The 19,120-nt window shown below is 36.3% G+C and overlaps 1 protein-coding gene across 1 annotated transcript; it reads left to right on the forward strand.

Annotated features, from left to right (window-relative positions):
* Positions 1–3,159: 3,159 nt before the first annotated feature.
* LOC127094105 (shugoshin-1) lies at positions 3,160–5,960 on the forward strand. The gene is made up of 12 exons (XM_051032974.1): positions 3,160–3,346; positions 3,638–3,813; positions 3,911–3,948; positions 4,063–4,171; positions 4,301–4,324; positions 4,419–4,487; positions 4,582–4,629; positions 4,742–4,808; positions 4,888–4,945; positions 5,059–5,225; positions 5,305–5,362; positions 5,470–5,960. The coding sequence occupies exons 1-12, from the start codon at positions 3,280–3,282 to the stop codon at positions 5,744–5,746; spliced, it is 1,158 nt and encodes a 385-aa protein (XP_050888931.1). The 5' UTR covers positions 3,160–3,279; the 3' UTR covers positions 5,747–5,960.
* Positions 5,961–19,120: the final 13,160 nt, after the last annotated feature.

The raw sequence follows: 19,120 nt of genomic DNA on the forward strand, positions 1-19,120 counted from the left end.
TACTCTGATGTCTTGGCTGATGTCATGACATACTTGAGTAGTATACTGCAGGATTAGCTAATACAGGATTTATTGAATGTCAAACTGGAAGTTATGACATTCATCCCTGTCAGCAGATACTGAGGAATAGAACAATTGGTGTTCTGTTAGAACTCAGTATTCATTTTCAGTTTGGTTATCAAGGAAATACCAAACCTGGCATAAGGCATACTGTCTGAATGTCAAACTGGATGTTATGACATTCATCATTGACAGCATATACTGAACAATAGGCAGAGTGGTTTTCTGCTACACGTCAGTATGTATCTCAGTCTGTTCTTCAGGAGGATAACAGACCTGACATAAGGCTAATTGTGTAAATGTCAAATTGGATGTCTTGACATTTATTAATGTACGCTGATACTGAGGTATGGACAAATTGGTCCTGTACAGTTCAGCAAATTTGTACAGTCTGTTTTCAGGAAAAACAGACTTAGCATATGGTCCTTGATTTGAATGTCAAACTGAATGTTGTGACATTCATTCCTGACAGCGTATGCTATATTGTAGGTTGTTTAGTTTTTCTGTTTCAGCATTTTTCTCAGGCTATTCTTCAGGGATTCAACAGCTAAGAGAAAATCCAGGAAACCAACAACCAAGCTACATTTAATGAACCTAACAAATAGCCTATTTGTTAGTAACCTAGATGTGGAATTTAGGGGAACTCGCGTGACCTTAAATTCAGGAGAATACAAGTACAAGGCCCAAGTGCTGCAATATAAAAGGATGGCAATCCTTCATTCAGAACTGGGGATTTTTAGGCGTGAAGATTTAGTGTGTCCATCATACTTCACTGCTGTATTTTTGTGAGTCTTGTATTAGACGTATCTTGTAAGCCAAGCTATTATCACGTAGATGATTGCATTGGTATAGGGTGTTCATTGAGTTGTAAGTGTTGTGTCACTCTAAGCTTTTAAGCGTGAGTGCTGTGTATCTTGACTAAAGCTGTTAAGCACAATTAAGAGTTGTTTGAAGTGTGACTTCATAATTGTCTTTAATATTGATTAAAGGTAGTATTCACTGAGGTGATTGAGGGGGAGTGAGTAGGAACTCTGATCTTAGTGTAAGATTGAAATTGCATTGGGTAGGTATTAAGTGATAGGGTTAAACAATTGGTTTAAGGTCTGAATTAATACTACTAATAGTGGATTTCCTCCCTGGCTTGGTAGCCCCCAGACGTAGGTCATGTTGGACTGAACTGGGTAAACAATTACTTGTGTTATTTACTGCACTTACTTTTAAGTTCTGCATAATTCTTGTCTGCGCAGAATCGGATATCATAACAACCCGTGTGATATCGAAAGTCTGATAACTAGAATTTCAATCACGCCCAATGTATCCATATCTGCCTGAGCGGGTAATGCACCAATTTGAGTTTCTTTAGATTATTCCAAGAACTCCCTTAGTGTCTGCTCCTCCGACAATCCTCAGAAGATATCTTGATGCCATACTCAATGATTTATATAATCATTTGGTACCAAATGAAGCATACATTGTATTGGCTAGTGATCCATGGGTTGTTGTACATGACTACCTCAAATGGTTCTATCAAGTGTCACATCCTTACATGACACCAGATGCCGCATGAGCACCACCTATACTAGCTCGTCAAGAGATATTGAAAGAGGACCAGGATAATGATGACCATGCCAAGGACCTGTTACCGATTTGTTAGTGTATTGTGATGATTGTGAGAGATGCCATAGAGAGTGGAGATTTTGAGGAAGACAATTTTGGTATGGTCGACTTATAATTTGGGGTGGATGATTAACTTATGAAGAACAAAGTGCTTTAAGGGATTAATCCAAAGATGAATCTCCGTAATTTTTCTAGGGTGATTCCATAAATGCATCTCAGGACCGGTTCTTGAAAAATATGAAGTGAATGACTCACTTATGAAGCGTTGTGTGCATATAAGGTGCATCCAAAGATGCATCTCTAGAATATAAAAATGACAAATTCAGATTTTCATTGTGTTCACCCTCACCATATAGGATGAATAAAATAATGTCTTAACATTTAGCTTTTGGCCCATAAAGGGTCTGGACAAGATTATACTAGAGCCTAATTAGGTAAAGTCCAAAATTAAATATATCATTTTTGGTTAAAAAAAAGGGAATTACTAATACCATCTTAAGTGGTGGAAAAATACCCTATAAATATTTGAAAGCATCCTTCTAATTTCGAAAATGTATTTTCGAACGCACCATTTTTACACCAAAACACGTCCTAAGTGAGACTCACCCTATTTATTTTCTTCCCAAATTTAGTCCAAAGATGTATTTCTGGATTCACCATATACATATTTACACAAAATTCATATTTAAATGTGTCGCATCTTCGTTTATAAAAAAAATTTAAAAATATACTTCCAGAATAAATTTGAAAGTATACTTCCAAAAATATTTAAAACCAAAAGATGGATGAGAATGGTGAAATGTGTGTGATAATTCTAACCATAAAAATATTTAAAAAATGGTATTTTTTAGTGAGATAGTAGAACTATATCATAAAAAGAGATGTATAGCGGTAACAACTTGATGTACTAATTAATTTTATGTAGAAGTGTTGCCACAAATGATAAGTACTTGAGATCATGTCTCATGTTGAATTATTTTTGGAGTATATTTCTGAATTTCAAAAATTATCTTTAAATTATTTTTGGATTTAATTGATATACACTGACAGGGTAAACCGATTTTACACCGTCAGTTAATCATATCCGTTGGATATTGAAATAAGTTTGACTTTTATTTTAAAAATCTATAAAATAATGCAAACGGTTGATGATGATGAATCGACAATGTAAATCTTTTTACACTGACAGTGCATAATAATTAATCTCATTATTTTTTGGACAAAAACATCGGTGTGATTTATTAAAATATATATCTAATGTATTTGAAAGACATATTTTTGAATTTTAGAAATGGTTTTAGTTTTTTACGAGAAAAGTAATTCATAATCAAGTATTTAAAAAAAAAAATTATAGATAAATGATTATGTTACATTTAGCCATATATAACTAGTGTTACTTTATGAATAAGATTTTTTATTTTATTTTTAAATAATATCAAAATTAAACTCTAATAATAATAAAATAGATAATGTGACCGAACGAATCTTAAGAATTCAAAAGAGGTTTGGAAACAGGTTCGGAACGCCGTTAGTAGCACATAATTCGAATTGACGATATCGTTTTGAGTTTCCCTCCCTCCTTTGAATCGCGACACACAGCGAATGGAAGATACCGCCGTCTTCCACGACTCCGATTTACAGCCTCCCGGCGCCATTTCTCAAACTGGAGGTACGGATCTTTCTTCACTCTTCTTTCACTTCATTTTCGTCCATAAACCCTAGAATTTTCTCTCACTACAATTAGGGTTTTCCGGTTCATTTCGTGAATTCCAGTTCTTTTACAAATTATGAATTAAGCGCTGTTTGAGGAGATGCAGTTGATAGTTTAACTTCAGTTATGTGATTGCGTAGCTTTAGATCTAACTGAGGTTCCGAAATCCAAATCATATTCTATATGCAAAAGTTTAGGTTATTTTGGGTTCCGGGTAGTATTTGAAATATGAGTTACATTTGTTTGCAGGTCAGAAAGCCAAAAGAGGATTATTTTCGAAGGAAGGTTCTGTTTCTGTGGGAGCTGCTCAGAAGAAAATTCTGGCTGACATAACCAACATGGACCAACATCTACAGCCAAAGCACCAACCTGTACCACCACTTCCTCCACCTGCAACTGATGTCTCTGTTGACCTGATTCTCAAGGTATCTATATATATAATGTTACAGTAGTATTATTGTTATTGATTGATTTGATGATTATCACTACTACATTCATGGATATTTTGAATTTGTTTCCCAGGAAAACGCAACGATGAGGAAGCTCCTAGCTCATAGAAAGTAATCTTTTGATGTTAATTTGGTGTCTACTTTTCTGTATTTTTCTCTGCAATCAACGTAATTACCGTGGTAATAGTTTTTGTTTACTCTGGTTTGTTTCACTTTTGTGGACAGTGCGGTAATAGAATCGTACAAACTAGAGCATCAAAAGTATCGAACCAATTTTCAGAAACTTCGGAAGCAAAATTCAGAACTTGCACTTGCAAATACTCAAATGATGCGGGTATTGACTATATGTGTTTTGACTATTGTTTATTTTGATTTGTTTGATATTATTGATTGATTGTTGATATTCAAATTTCTGATTTCTGATTTGTGTTGCTTTTTATCTATCTATCTATATGCAATGCAGGAGATTAATACAAGTAGACAGATGGTGAGTCTTGAACACCTTTGGTGCGTTGACACCTGCTGCTTTCATTTCTTATTCTTTTGATTTGTTTAGTGACATTCAATTTGCTGTCGTCCAGGTGAGGGAACTTCAACTTGAATTAGTAGGCAAAAGTGCTACTCTCAATACTTTGAGATTAAAATTGATGGTCAGTTTAACTCGTCTCTAATCTGATGAATTGTAAATGAGAGATTCAGAGAGCCCTACTTTAGTTTTTGACTCTTACATCTTTCTTTTCGTAGGAAAATGATCACAAAGCAAAACTGAATAATGACATTGATGCATATGAGGTACTTATATATATATATATATTCCTTCATTGGCTTCTTGTACTTGTTCATATTTCTTTCCATTCGAGCTCACTGGCACTTCATCAATTTGTCCTTTTCTTTGAGTAAGCAGTCAGATCTAAAGTTTAAAAAAGATAAGAAGGGGGAAGCGAAAAGGAAGAGAGTATCCAGATGTCAATGTAACTAGTATACTGAACTCACTCTGTGTATACAAAATTTCTTGTAGATATCTTTTAAGTAGGTATTTCTCTCATGCAGCTTCTGCAGCTGATGTTGTTAAACAATCCAAATCAATAGAAAAGGTTGACACTCAGAGGTATGGATTTAAGTTTACCTTCTATGCATGACTAATGTCTGAAATCCAATGTTGGACCCCGGGATACTTAGGAACAAGGCCAACTTACATGTCTCCCTCAAATATGCAAACAGGCATTCTGCAAGACGGAACACTGCAGGGTTTAAAGCCGGAAAATCAGGACCAATAGAAGACTTGCATGAAATAAAATATGATGCCTCGCAACCACTAGAAAATCTGGCAAATGAGAATGGATCAACATCTTTAGGATCCAATGATATAGTGAGACAAGATACTGAATGTAATTGTCGCTATTTTTCTCTTTTTTTCTTCGTCTTTTTCTTCTGTTATCCGTCCTTAAACATATTTTTTGCTTGCAGGCTTGGAAACTACTAACACTCAACAAGTTCTTGTCAAAAGGAATATTGAAAATAAGAGGTATGTTTTTCTAAACATCCACATTCTGACTGGATTTGAATGACTGAAATTGGAATGTGTGATTAAGTTAGATAAGTCAGTTACATGTCTTCCCTCAATATTTACAGGCATAGTTTGAGAAGGCAATCTGCCCTGTTCAAACATGGGAATCCAGAACCAGCTGAAGACTTCTTTGATATAGACGATCCAAAATTTGAAGTCTCCAATTTATGTGATAACTTCTCAGAAAGTCTTCCTACAGCATCAGATCACACTTCAGAAAACTGTGCACTTGACCCTCATGAAAGAAGATCATCTATTAGCCGGCCTTTGCGTCGATCAGCTCTGAAGGTTGTTTCCTACAAGGAGGTTCCACTTAATGTGAAGATGCGTAGAGATAGTTGAGTCAGTTTCCTATAAAGTTTTGACTGTATTGTCAATTGTAGAGAAGAATGAAATGGAAATCCAAAAAGCCTGATGATATGTCCTACTTCCCTGATGCCACAGTGCATGGTGGTAGAGATTATTTTGATTTGTTGAATAGTTTATTGTTTAGGACTCTGCACATTTGAAACTGATGTTCTATTATAGGCAATTTTAGATGATAATATTTGATCCACTTTCATAATGTCTAAAAAAAAGGGGAGACCTAGGGCCACTTGTTATACAGAATGTAGGGACAGCGAGGAATCGAGGGGCATCTTAATGTTTTTTATGTCTGTCTCCCTCCCCCTTCCTCCTTGTCACATTGTAAGTTAAAGTTACAGTGCTGATCTGGTGGTTCTCAGTTTTTCAAATGCAAATGGAGTTCACAGCAAAAAAGAAGGTAGATAAATTGTAATTGCAAACTTTATTGTGCTTGAACTTGATTTTCTTTAAATTGATTTTGTTGAGAAGAGAGAATGTATGTTGTGAATCCAAGGCCAAAGGTTTTGAGGTTTTTTTTGGTAGCTCTAAATCAAAATTGTTTGAACTCTAAATCTTTTTAATTACGAGTGTAATTAGTTTTTTTTTATAATTGAGTTTATATATATTTAAAGATAGATTTTAACAAGTGATTGAAGGGTAGATTTTAACATAGGAGCAGAAGTATGTAATTCAATTATCTTTTAAGAGAGGATTGTAATTAGATATTAATTAATATGTACTGGCATTATTAAGAAAATTACACGGGAAATTCATCATCATCTCTGTTTACATTATTTTACATTATTTTATAGATAGTTAAATAAAAATTTAATTCTTTATAACATCCAACTTTTCAGATTAAATTCTTTTACACTCTAGTCTATTTTAATTAAATTCTTGTAATTATATTCAGTATAGTATGCTTAACATAATAGAAAAAGGAAGTGTATAGTTTGATTTACGAGGTTAGTGTAATTTAAGTATCTATAAAAAAGAGGAGTGTAATTTGTTCAATCAATTAATATTTGGAACAACTTTCATTTTGAAATTGAGAAGCAAATATGGGTCGCCCTTCAAGAGAATTCAAGATTTCAACTTTTCTATTTTATCTTTCCGATGCGTGGTGTTAGAGGTGAAATGCAAGGTGTCTGGGCAATGTGTTTATGAAGAATTTGGTTTTTGTAATGCAACGTGTTTGAGGTAGGGGTGGCCAAAAATATGGTTAACCAAATTATATGATTAAACTGAATTGCATTGCACCATTGAATGGTTAATGAACTGAATCATTTAAATTAATCAATTATAATTCAGTTTAAAATTGGTTCATAATCAGTTTTTTTTTTATAAATTACTTTAATTATAATTATTTTTAATAAAAAAAAAATTAATGAGAGTAAAAACAATGGAAATTTAAAATATTTATAATTATGAAAAGTAAAAAATATTTTATTCAAAATTAAATATAAAATTATAAAAAAATATATAGTTTTTTTAGAAAAAAAATCTGAAAATAAAATATTTTGTATTCCATAAAATAAAAAATATTTTTTTCTGAAAATAAATTTTTTTATTCATTAAAACAATATAATTTAATTTGAAATAAAAAAAATATTTTTTCAGAAAAAAAAATTATTGTTTTTTGAACAAAAAAAATCTGAATTTTTTTTTAAAATAAAAATTTCAGAATAAAATAATTTTTGTAGTGAAATTTTTCCTGAAAACTTTTGAAATATAAAATAAAATAATTTTTTTTAAATTTTCCAAAAATAAAATTCGAAAAAAATTTATTCTGGATTTTTTTCCCCGAAAAATTAAAATCAAAATATTTTTAATTTTCTTTTTGCTTGAAATTTTAAAAATATTTATTCCGATTTTTTTTTCAGAAAAATAAAAAAATTAATTAATTTTTATAAATAAAAGTTTTTTTTTAAAAATAAATATTTTCAATTATTATTATTTTTTTAAATTAATTATTTTTTATGAAATTCAAAAAATTAATTTTAAAAGAGTTCAAATTATAAAATTGGTTTATAATTGCAAACTGATTATAAACTAGTTTATAAATACAAACCGATTATAAACTAGTTTTAAACTGAATTGAAACCATTTTAGCAATTAACTGCATTTTTTAAAAAATGATTATTATAAACTGAACTGAACTATAAATGTGGTCTGGTTCAGTGCAGTTCATGAATCACGAACACCCCTAGATTTGAGGTAAGACAATTTCTTTTCCCGCCTTTATGGTGTGAGTGACATCTCTGAAAGCTCAAAAATGACCTTAGTTTTTTTAAAGATTCATATTTGAAAGCACCAAATTCTATTTTTGTTAAAATTTAATTTAGAGCTGCATCTGCGAATATTTTTGGAGTGAATTCGAATATGTATCTCCGAAATTTTCTCTGCATGTTTTTTGGGTAGAAACATTGGCCTAAGTTTGTATTTTTTTAAATCTAAAGTCATTTTAATTTTACTAACATTTACATTATTTGATTCAAACATTAATAAACACAAATATCGTAGAACAAGGTAATGCATTTATTAAAAAAATATTCAATCATATTACAAACATTGTTCTCAAAGTATGGAAATAATACAAAAAAACATCCTAAAATACAATGTTTGTAATATGTTTGAATATTTTTTTAATAAATGCATTACCTTGTTCTACGATATTTGTGTTTATTAATGTAACAAATTAAAGTGATTGCTTGATTTGTGTTTTTGAGATTTTTAGGGTTCTTATTTCTTGATGTGTTAAAATAATCTATATGAGGTTTATTAAGCCAATTCATAACACTGTAATTTACAAATATAATTATACATTGTAATAAGGTTTATTTAATCATTGCTGCTGCTAATTTCTAATAGTGAAGTTACCGGTATTTGAAAACGGATTAAAGTTGATTAATTAAGTTTATTAATTTTTTTCTCTTTTAATTTTTATGTTCTCTAAATTGATTTTTGGATCTGATATGATATTATAGGAAGAGTAAAGATGAATAATAGGAATATTGATTCTTTTTTCAAAAGGAAAGCATGTGAAATTGAAAGAGAAGAGAGAGATGAAGAAATTATAATCCCGACATCCGAATCTGAAACAGTTATTGAGAATCCAACAATTGAAGAGCATCATGGTTTTGAAAATTCTTTGGAACGCGATCCTGGAAAGCGTTCTCCGATTTGGCAATATCCACCAAATCAAGTGGATGCAATACGAAGAGCTTATCTAAAATGGGGTCCATATCAAATTCATTTAGAAAACTATCCTTTGTCCGGTAACGAGGATCATCCGAGAAGGTTTCAACATACTTGGTTTAGCATATTTCCATCATGGTTAGAATATTCACCATCTGAAGATTGATGCTTGTCGTGGCTATATATAAAATATAGTCTGTCGGGTACTTGACTGCAAGTGCACAGTCTAGTCGCTTTAGTTTTAAAAGATATCGATCCCACAGGGACCTATGATCAAACTAGTGCTGCTAACGTCACTATGTTTAGCTAAGGGAATTGATTAGTAGAAGTTCGGGGGTAATAAAGTAAATCTAAGGGAAATTTTCGGTTTTAAGAAAGAATTAGTGGAAGGGATCAGTATGCAGCGCATTAATCGTCAGGGATTCGATAAGTCACCGGTGAATAGTTTAAATGCCAAATATCTCTCAGTAGAAAATGTTTATTTAAAAGACTTTATCTCACACTCTCGTGATTGTTAATTCGGCCTATAACTTTAAGTCAGAATGTACGCTCTCGCTGTCCCATTTGAAGTCAAAATTACTTTTTAAAAATAAATAAGTTCTAATTGCTTTTAAAGTGCTCTCGCTGTTTTTAAATTCAATCCCTAATTTTTACTATCCAGCTCGAGCCTCACGCTCTCGCGTTTGTTGGTTCTTACCTTAATTAATTTCCCACTCTCGTGGCAAAATCGTGTTAAATAGCTTTTCACGCTTTTGTGATAAAGTTAATTAAATTTAGATTAAAAACTTCAGCCTAAAAGGTTATTTGAGAAAAAGGGTTTTCACCGGTTATTATTAAATCCCATCAAATTAGGTTGCTACATACCGATACCGATAGTTTAGCCGGACATATTAAATAAAGCAAACACAAGGCATACACAGATTAATATTGCGGCAGACATGCTTATAACAATAAATGGGCAATAGTAATAATAATTCAATAAAAACCTGGAGATCGAAGTACAGAGTATAGCGATTCTTGGAGCACTTAAGCAGTCCTCCACAAGTCAGTAGGCTTTGCTTCTTCAATACATATTACTACTAAAATAAAATAAAGTGTAGTAGTTCCCCAGTGTAGGAAACTACTACTTGGCTAACTGGAAAACTAACTGGAAAAAGGGAAACTATAAAAAAGAATGGCGAATACAATAAGGCAACGGAAACAAGGTTGCTGGAAAGAAAGAAAAAATGCTGAAAGCTAAAAAGCTGAAAATTAAATTGCAGAGCGTAAATATCAAAGTAGGCCTCCCCAATTTTTCCCAATTGAGTCCTTTATATAGTGTCCATTAGGTCTTGGTAGTTGAGAAAATCAAGGAAAACTTGGTCTTGAGGGTGGAATCCATGGGAAAAGTCTGTTGGAGGAAATATAGGCACTTTTGGGTGCCTGTTGCTGATTGCTTCAAAGCGCAGTTTGTGGCCGTGTGACGCTCGTCACAGTCTGGGTCGTGACAAGCGTCATGAATGTGTGGCGATCGTCACAGCAGCAGAATCTGTATTTTCTGTTCTTCTGGTTTTTCCTGTGCTTTTTCACTTGTTTCTTCTTCTTTTTCTTCCTTTTCTTCATTTTGCTCTTTAGTGCATGGAGATTCAAATACCTGCAAAAACAACACGAATACTTGCACAATAATCGGGATATTAATCAGAATGATGTGATTTCTGAGTGTAAATTAAGGCATTTATTTGATGTGTTTTCGCGTTATCAAACTCCCCTAAACTTGAATCTTTGCTTGTCCTCAAGCAAATACAATTTGAAAATAAAATTGAATGCGAATACATTACCCGTTCGTACGTGGTTGTCAAGTGGATTAGTAGGATGTCCGATATTGAGTAAAACACCAAAGATTCTGTGACGACACGAGCTTTCAGCTTTATCATAGATCTCTCCTTTACACAAGCCAATTCGAATCATGCTATTATAGCTCGACCTAGTGTCTTTGTTTCTATTTCACCCGGTTTCATTCTAGCGCAATCACATTAAGCCCTTTGCCTCCGCACGCACTTAGTGAAGTAGCCGGTTAGTGACTTTGATCCTTTTCTTAGCACGGGGGTCTGGTACAATAGTGTGGTACCCCTTTTATATATCCCATTTTTGAAGGTTGTGGGGGATCGAGCTGTAATTCGCCCTACCGAGTCTAGTACCAAGTACCTCTGGACCAACCAACTGGGGTCTTTATTCCTTCTTTTTGCACAACTTTGCAACCTTTTGTATGGTTCTTTTATCAATTTCTTGATAGCAATAATTATGAAGGAGTTTCTTAATTTGTAGGCATCAAACACTTATATTCATCGGCTCTCCACGTGGTTTGCGCTTGAGACGGTGCTGACTGCTAGTATAAACTACTAGGGGTTAATCTAGAATGGAGACGTAAGGTGTCGGTATAATGGTTATTCAAACTGATCTCGTAGAAATAAGGGGTCTAGGGTGTCGGGACGGTATCAATCTTGTCAGATCTTTCTCAGTTTTCCTAACAGAATCTCCACAAGACAACCTATATACTCGTAGGGTATGCATTTTAATCTTAAGGAAAATTTTTGGTATGCCCAAAATATGTAAAAATGATTGAAAAGGACAAGCAAAATTTTTTGTATTAGCTGAAAATTTTAGCAATAGAAACAAGTAGAGGAGTGATAAGGATTTCCTCCCACATTTAAACAATGCATTGTCCTCAATGCGACAGTGTACATAATAAATAAAAAAGGAAAGAAAGAAACAAAAATCACTGCTCATCGTTACGCGGATGGCTTCTTCATTCTCTAGCTCTTGCACTTGCCCGCTCACTTCTTCCTCGCTGGGTAGGATCCAATCCTAGGTGCTGAGTGTACTCCTGGATGGCATCTACGCGATAAGTCAGGGCACTCATCTGGTCTGAAAGTTCCGCCATCCCCTGATCGTGCCAGTGAGCATAATCGTGCTGATCCCGCTGCATTTGCTGGATCGCTTGCATCATTTCCGCTTGGCGGTCTTCCATTAGTTGGTTGTGTCTCAACATCTCGGCGTAGATGTTTTCCATGGAGGCGGGTCTTCGTTCGCTTCTTCGTTGTCCTCGGGAGGAGGTCTCTGCATCGTGCTCTTGAGGTGGTTGAGGCATGCCTCTATCAAGCTCCTCTTCGATTTCATCTGTACCATTACCCGGATTTCCATCATTTGCCTCGGGGGCTTCCAGATCAAAAATCCAATTTGTCATTTCTCTTGGATCTGTGCGGCTCCTGTTGGGCATGATGATGCTTCGTACTATCTTGTTTCTAACAACAGGGTGATATTTCCCATCATCTCTTGCTTTGATTAGGTGTGAGGCACGACAGTAGTCGATGTCGAGGAATTCTGCTTCCAGGGCTAGTAAGTTGGCTAGCCTATCTCCCAGGTTCAAGCCTAATGCTATGGCGGTGATAATTCCCCCACAACAAAATGCCTGGCTGCCTCTCATGCAAGCAGCCTGGATGTTGGCTAGTAGGAAAGGAGTAACATTGAACGCAATTTGGGCAAACACACAGTGAAGAAGGAAAAGTTCCTTAGAGTTTACCTTGTGGTTGCTGACTCTTCTAAAAACTGTGTGCCCCAGGACTCGGTGAAAGTATCTGATGGCCGGGTTGTGGATGTAGGTTGTGTTAAGCGTATCCCAGTTTGTTGCGTTCATGTTGGTGAGGTTGTGCCAGACTTGGAATGCGATCTTTGACCATCCTTCTGGGATGCAGCAATGGACTCCTTCTCCATGTCGGAAACCAAGCATTCTCACAATCTGGGTTTGATTAAGGGAATACTCGGGGCTGAACATTCTAAATGTTGCTACACCGGTGAGATATTGTTGAGTTCTAGGGGGAGTGATGTATGAGTAGGAACTTAGAAACTCCAGGGTCAGCGCTTCGTAGGTTGGCTGCGGTGTGGTACAGAGTTGTGTCAAACTGGAGGCAGCTAGCATCCATTCCACACCCTCCAAAAGTCCTAACTCCCTTAGGAATTCATGATCCACATACCTCGTGGCTTGAACGGAGCATTGGCAGAACTTGAGGTAGTTGCTTCTTTGGCGTTCGCCGGCTTCTCCATCACGGAATGTGACGGTTGATAGGTCGGGAGTGCTTCTTTCTTGACGGGCCATTTGATGAGTTGTATGAAGCTTTTGGTGTTGGTGGGTGAGAAATTTGATAGATGAAGAGCAGAAAGTAAGAGAGTGATAAATGGTGAGGAAGAAGGGAGAAAGAGCGCCTGTATTTATAGGCGTGCTCTCTGGAATTCGTGACGGTCGTCATAGGGGTGTGATGGTCGTCACACGCAACGAATGCGTAACGGTCGTCTGCAACGGTCATATGCTCGTAACGGTCACTTTCATGTGTGTGACGATCGTCCCAGATCCGTGACGGTCGTCACGTCTGTGAGGCGAATGTCACCTTATAGTGACGGTCGTCACGCGCTAAATTTCAAAAAAATTTAACTCAGGTTGCAGTAGAATTTGATGACAGCATAAATAGTAACTAAGCAATTTTAATTTAACAGCTTAAATGCAGAAATAAATAAATAAATAAATAGATGAAATAAGCGTAATAAAATAGCAATTGAATTAATGAATTGGAATTAGATGTAACATAAGAGAAAAATGTAATGATAACATAGCAAATGAAAACAATAGAACAAAAGTAATGCAATAAATAAAAATGCTCCCTCCCCACACAAAACAAAGCAGTGTCCTCATTGCTTAGTGCGAGTAGGAGAAATCAGCGGTCAGTAGGTTCAGCCACGTTTTTGTCCCAATGCAGCGACAACTTCGTTCAGATAATGAAACTGCTCAACGGCTATATCCATCAGGCCTAGGACATCAAAGTGTATGAGCTTTATCTCTTCTTTCACAATGGTGATGTCATCCTAGAAAGTATTCATATGGGTGATGAGCATATCATGATTATCAGCACAAGATGGAGGAATCGGTTCAACAATGTTATAATAGTTAGAAGGTGTTTCAGGGTCAGATTCTTCCTTATGGATAGGGTCATCGATACACTCATATTTGGGCGGTGTAGCGGGAGGTGAAGGTGGATCGATAGGGTGTTCTTCTAAGTCATAGAGCCAGTTGTCTCGGTTGTGAACACTCGTTTTCTCATGGTTAGGCAAGGTGAATAATTGAATCACTTCGTTATTGATTAGATAATCAAAGGTATCCGTCCAAAGGTTTCCTATGATTTTGCAGTTAAAGCAAAATTCGATATCCATTGGGCGGATGTTTCCAAAAGGTATAAGCTCATAAAATGGGCGTACAAGTCCTATGGCATCTGCTATCATGGTAACTAGGCCACCTATGATTATTAGGGTACAGTTATTCTTAGCAAGGTGGACAAATCTTTCCATCAAGAATGTCACGATATTTACGTGTCGACCTTGATCGACACACAGCAGGATGAAGAGTTCATCGCGGGACACTAAGGTGTTATTCTCTTCCTTACCAAATAAGGTGTGGGCTAGTATTTTATGAAAATATCGGATAGCAGGGTTATGGATCTTTTGTGAGAGCATCTCATTCGGGTTTGGGTTGGATTCTCCGGATATGCAACCCTAGAAGTCATTGAGATCAATGTCATCGATAAGGTCCTCCTGGCGGGTAGTAAAGACGAAAGGGCCGCTAGGGAATCCTAAGAGGTCAGCAAGGTCTCGACGGGTGTAGGTGAAGTCCATGCTAAATAACCTAAAGGATATTAACCCTTTGTTAAGTCCGTAACCATGCTCAGGGATGTATACGAGGGAACTCAGGAATTCTAAGGTTAGTTCACGGTACGTGACGAACCGTCTCTTAATGGCTGCGTTCTCCCACCCAAGCTGGTTAAACATATATAGGATGCTATCTCGGATGCCTAATTTATCCATGGTCGGTCCATCAAAATATATGGTCAATTCCATATCCTTTCGGGCTAGATAATCATACCGCCTGCGTTGAACTCTGCCTCTGAAAACTGTCTCTGGTTGTTGCATGATGAAAGTAATTAACTAACTAGTTAGTAATTTTCCTGTTTGTCAGTACCCAATATGTCTAAGTTAGTTACTAGAAACAACAAGAGTGTCTGCAAAGAATCAAGAAGGGGGGAGCAAACAAAATAGAGAAGAAAATTAAAGAAGGAAAAAATTAGATTGCAAGAAAAATAACGAAAAGAAAAGGGGTGGGTTGTCTCCCACTAAGCACTTTGTTTAAGGTCGCAAGTTCGACAGTAGTGTCGCGTTGTACTAGGTTAGGTGTTGAGCGGGCAGCTCTATGAGTCTGAGACTGTTCGAATAGTCTCTGTTTTCTATATTGTGATAATGCTTAAGGCACTGCCCGTTTACTACAAAAGGGTCACTATTTCTACCTTTTATTTCTATCCCGCCACTAGTGAGAACTTTGGTGATCTCGAAAGGACCAGACCACCGAGATTTGAGTTTACCTGGAAAGAGTTTTAGTCTTGAGTTAAATAGCAACGCTACGTCGCCGACTTTAAACTCCTTCCTAAAAATGCGTTTGTCATGCCATCTTTTGGTTCGTTCTTTGTAAATCCTGGCATTCTCGTAAGCGTCCAATCTCAGCTCTTCTAATTCGTGGATGTCCAGAATCCGTTTCTCGCCTGCAGAAGTGTAGCTTATGTTAAGGGTTTTAATTGCCCAATACGCTCTGTGTTCCAGTTCTACAAGGAGGTGGCATGATTTACCATAAACCAGTTTGAAGGGCGTGGTTCCTATCGGGGTCTTGTAAGCCGTCCGGTAGGCCTACAAAGCTTCATTTAGTTTGGATGACCAGGCCTTTCTGGATATTCCTACGGTCTTCTCAAGAATCTGTTTTATTTCTCGATTCGAGACTTCGACTTTCCCGCTAGTTTGTGGATGATACGGTGTTGCTATACGGTGTCGGACTCCATACTTCAGAAGGAGTTTTCCAAATATATTCGATATGAAGTGGGAGCCACCGTCACTAACTACTAGTTTTGGCACACCGAATCTGGGAAAGATAATGTTTTTGAATAACTTAATTACTACTCGTGTGTCATTTGTTGGAGAGGCTACAACCTCAATCCATTTTGAGACATAGTCGACATCAACGAGTATGTACTTATTGCCAAAAGAAGCTGGAAATGGTCCCATGAAGTCAATCCCCCATACGTCAAAGACTTCGACTTCTAAGATTCCTGTTTGTGGCATTTCATCGCGTCTTAAGATGGTGCCAGTGTGTTGGCACCAGTCGCATTTTATAACCGTGTTATGGACGTCTTTCCATAGTGTAGGCCAAAATAGGCCGGATTGCAGGATCTTAGTGCAGGTCTTTGAGGTACTTGCATGCCCTCCATAGGGGGCGGAATGGCAGTTGGAGATTATATCATCGATTTCGTCCTCAGGAACACATTGGCGGAAAATACCGCCGGTCCCTCGTTTGAAAAGAAGGGGTTCATCCCAGTAATACTGTTTCAGATCATGAAAGAACTTCTTCTTTTGTTGGTAAGATAGGTCCGGTGGAAGTACTCCGACGGCTAGATAGTTGACAAAGTCGGCGTACCATGGCAGAGTTGCATTCGCGTGTACTTCTTCCACATATTCATCTATTTCTGTATCATTTAATGTTAGTTTAGACATATCACTTTCCATTTGGGCTATGAGTCGTTTGTAAGGGAAATCGTCATTTATTGGGATTTGTTCAGGCTTGTTCCCTTCGATACGAGATAAGTGGTCTGCTACTACGTTTTGGTAAGACCCCAATTTTGTCCCTAAGATCCCTCATGGCATCATAACATTGCATTTGCATTTCCTCAAGGATCATAAGCATCTTGGTTCCCCTTACCTTTGGGTGGGACCTCTTGTGAGTGGTTTGAGATCACCAAGCATGTTTGAATTGTATATCATTGCTTTTCTTATTTTGTTTACTAACCAAAAGCACAAAAATATGTCACTAACATCTTTTGTTTGTAGCTTGAGCAATCACAAGGTCAAAAGCTTCAAGGAGATCCTTTGTGCGGAGATATGGCCAAGAGAAGATGAAAACAAGCATGCTAATGGTTCCCAAAGCTCTCATACATCAAATATGCCTCCCTAGCATCTCAATTCATCATTTTTGATCAAATCAAGTCAAAGAGTTTTGGGTTTGTTCCCCAAGGAAACCCTAATTCATCTGTGTACCACAATGCCTTGCTCTTGAAGCAACCTTAGCCCATGATCAAATACAATCAAGGGAAGTTATTTAATTCATCATTTAATGCATACTGGAACTTATTTGAGTGCCCTCAATCATCAATTCATCAAGATATGAGACATGGACTTGAGAAGTTGATCAGTTAATTCATCTGGCTATTTTGAAATGCACTGAGACCTAACTTTTTATGTTTTGGTCAAATGGAGATTATCCCAAAAGAAAAAATGTTCTTAAGGACAATATGAACAACTTTCATGTTAATAAAAAATTGATTTGAAGCTTGGAAGGTCATCTACCATTCCAAGACATTATAGGTCATTTTGACTAAAACCCTAATTTTGGGTCAACTTCCCAAGAACATAACTCATTCATTTTTTATGATTTTGAGGTGGGAACAAATGCATTGGAAATATTAAGATGTCTACTTAAAATGTTATGTTGAACAAAATTTCAAAATCTCAAAGTAAATACATGTGATAATGCAAAACATTATAGGTCACTTTGGACCAAATGCATTGAAAGTCAAAAAAGTCCAACTTCAAGTGCCCATAACTCTTTCATCAAGAATCCAAATGATGCAAACTTTAAGTCCATTTTGATTGTCTTGAAAAGGTCTACAACTTTTATGATGTAGGTATTTTCATTTGAGGCTTGCATCATCAAAACAGAGGGGCTTGAACATTGGCCAAATTTGGAAACCTCACCTTTGCATGTTTTGCACCTTACACTTTAAACTCAAAATTCACTAATTTCCACACTTCAAATGGATTTTTTCCCAACATAACATTTGTTCCTTACACCAAGACCTTTCCAACCATTACTCACATGCTCATGTTTGGATTTGGCAAATGGCATTTTCGAAGAGGAGAAATTTTAGGCATGGTTATGCATAACATGTTGAAATTCATCACACAAGCCAATTCACTCCAAACTACACGTCCAAACCATCTCACATTCATTTCAGCTTGCATTTGCACCAAGTTTTGGGCCTCACATGCGCCTGTACAGGCCCATGCGTGGAGGACCCAATTCACATGCACACGAGTTTGATCATGCATTGCATCAGCTCTTGCTATAAATACACTTGCTTGCTTCACTTGAAATCCAACCTAATGGCGCCTGAGATGCTGCACAAGTGAATCCATAACCATTACCAAAGGAACTATTTCACTTTTCTTCAAAATTTTCAGATCTGAAATTCAACTAAATCTGGTTGAATCTTTGGATCTAAAGTTCCTAGACCTCTCTCTCATAGTCCATTGTACTTCTGTTTTGCAAAAGGAAGCTGTCATACCCCAAAATTTGCCCGTTGATATTACAAGGCATCTTTCAAGGCATTCCGATTTGTTCTGCAAGGCACTGACATCAACACTACGCCAAAAATGACTTTTAACAGCGCATCTTAGACAGCGCTTTTCAAAGAAAGCGCTGTCTAAGGTTAAAATTAAAATAAAACACGGAAAATGTTCCAAAAAAATAATGAAAGCGCTGTCTAAGGGGGGGTCTTAGACAGCGCTTTCTAAAAGCGCTGTCTAAGACCCCCCCTTAGACAGCGCTTTTAGAAAGCGCTTTTAAATATAGACCTTAGTCAGCGCTTTTGATAAAGCGCTGTCTAAAGTCTTTAAATTAAAAAAAAAATTAAAACCAAAAGCGCTGTCTAAGGGGGGTTTAGAAAGCGCTTTTGGAAAGCGCTGTCTAAGGCATACCTTAGAAAGCGCTTTCCACAAAAACGCTGTCTAAGGTCTAATTAAAATAAAATTTCAGACTCCATTTCAATTTTCGTTCTCTGTTCTTTTGTTTTTCCTCCTGCGAACGTTGAAACCCTATCAGCGAAAACCATAACAGCGAACACGAATACACTTCCATTTTTCGGTTTCAATCATTGAACGTGTTTGAAGAATCGTACGTGTCTCGACATTTGGGTGTTGACTTCGTTTTTCGTTTCTACTGTTCTTCATTTCTTGCGGTATGTTCTTCAATATTTCTTCATTTCTTCGTTTCTTAGT

Source organism: Lathyrus oleraceus, chromosome 6, assembly GCF_024323335.1.
Source record: "Lathyrus oleraceus cultivar Zhongwan6 chromosome 6, CAAS_Psat_ZW6_1.0, whole genome shotgun sequence".
Classification (NCBI taxonomy): domain Eukaryota; kingdom Viridiplantae; phylum Streptophyta; class Magnoliopsida; order Fabales; family Fabaceae; genus Lathyrus; species Lathyrus oleraceus.

What these genes read in the sequence shown, in the direction of transcription:
- LOC127094105 (XM_051032974.1), top strand. Translation starts at nt 3,280, where the DNA reads ATGGAAGATACCGCCGTCTTCCACGACTCCGATTTACAGCCTCCCGGC. An exon ending in ATGACATTGATGCATATGAG is followed by an intron (nt 4,630 to 4,741) that starts GTACTTATATAT and finishes TTGAGTAAGCAG; the next exon opens with TCAGATCTAAAGTTTAAAAA. An exon ending in GAGAGTATCCAGATGTCAAT is followed by an intron (nt 4,809 to 4,887) that starts GTAACTAGTATA and finishes TCTCTCATGCAG; the next exon opens with CTTCTGCAGCTGATGTTGTT.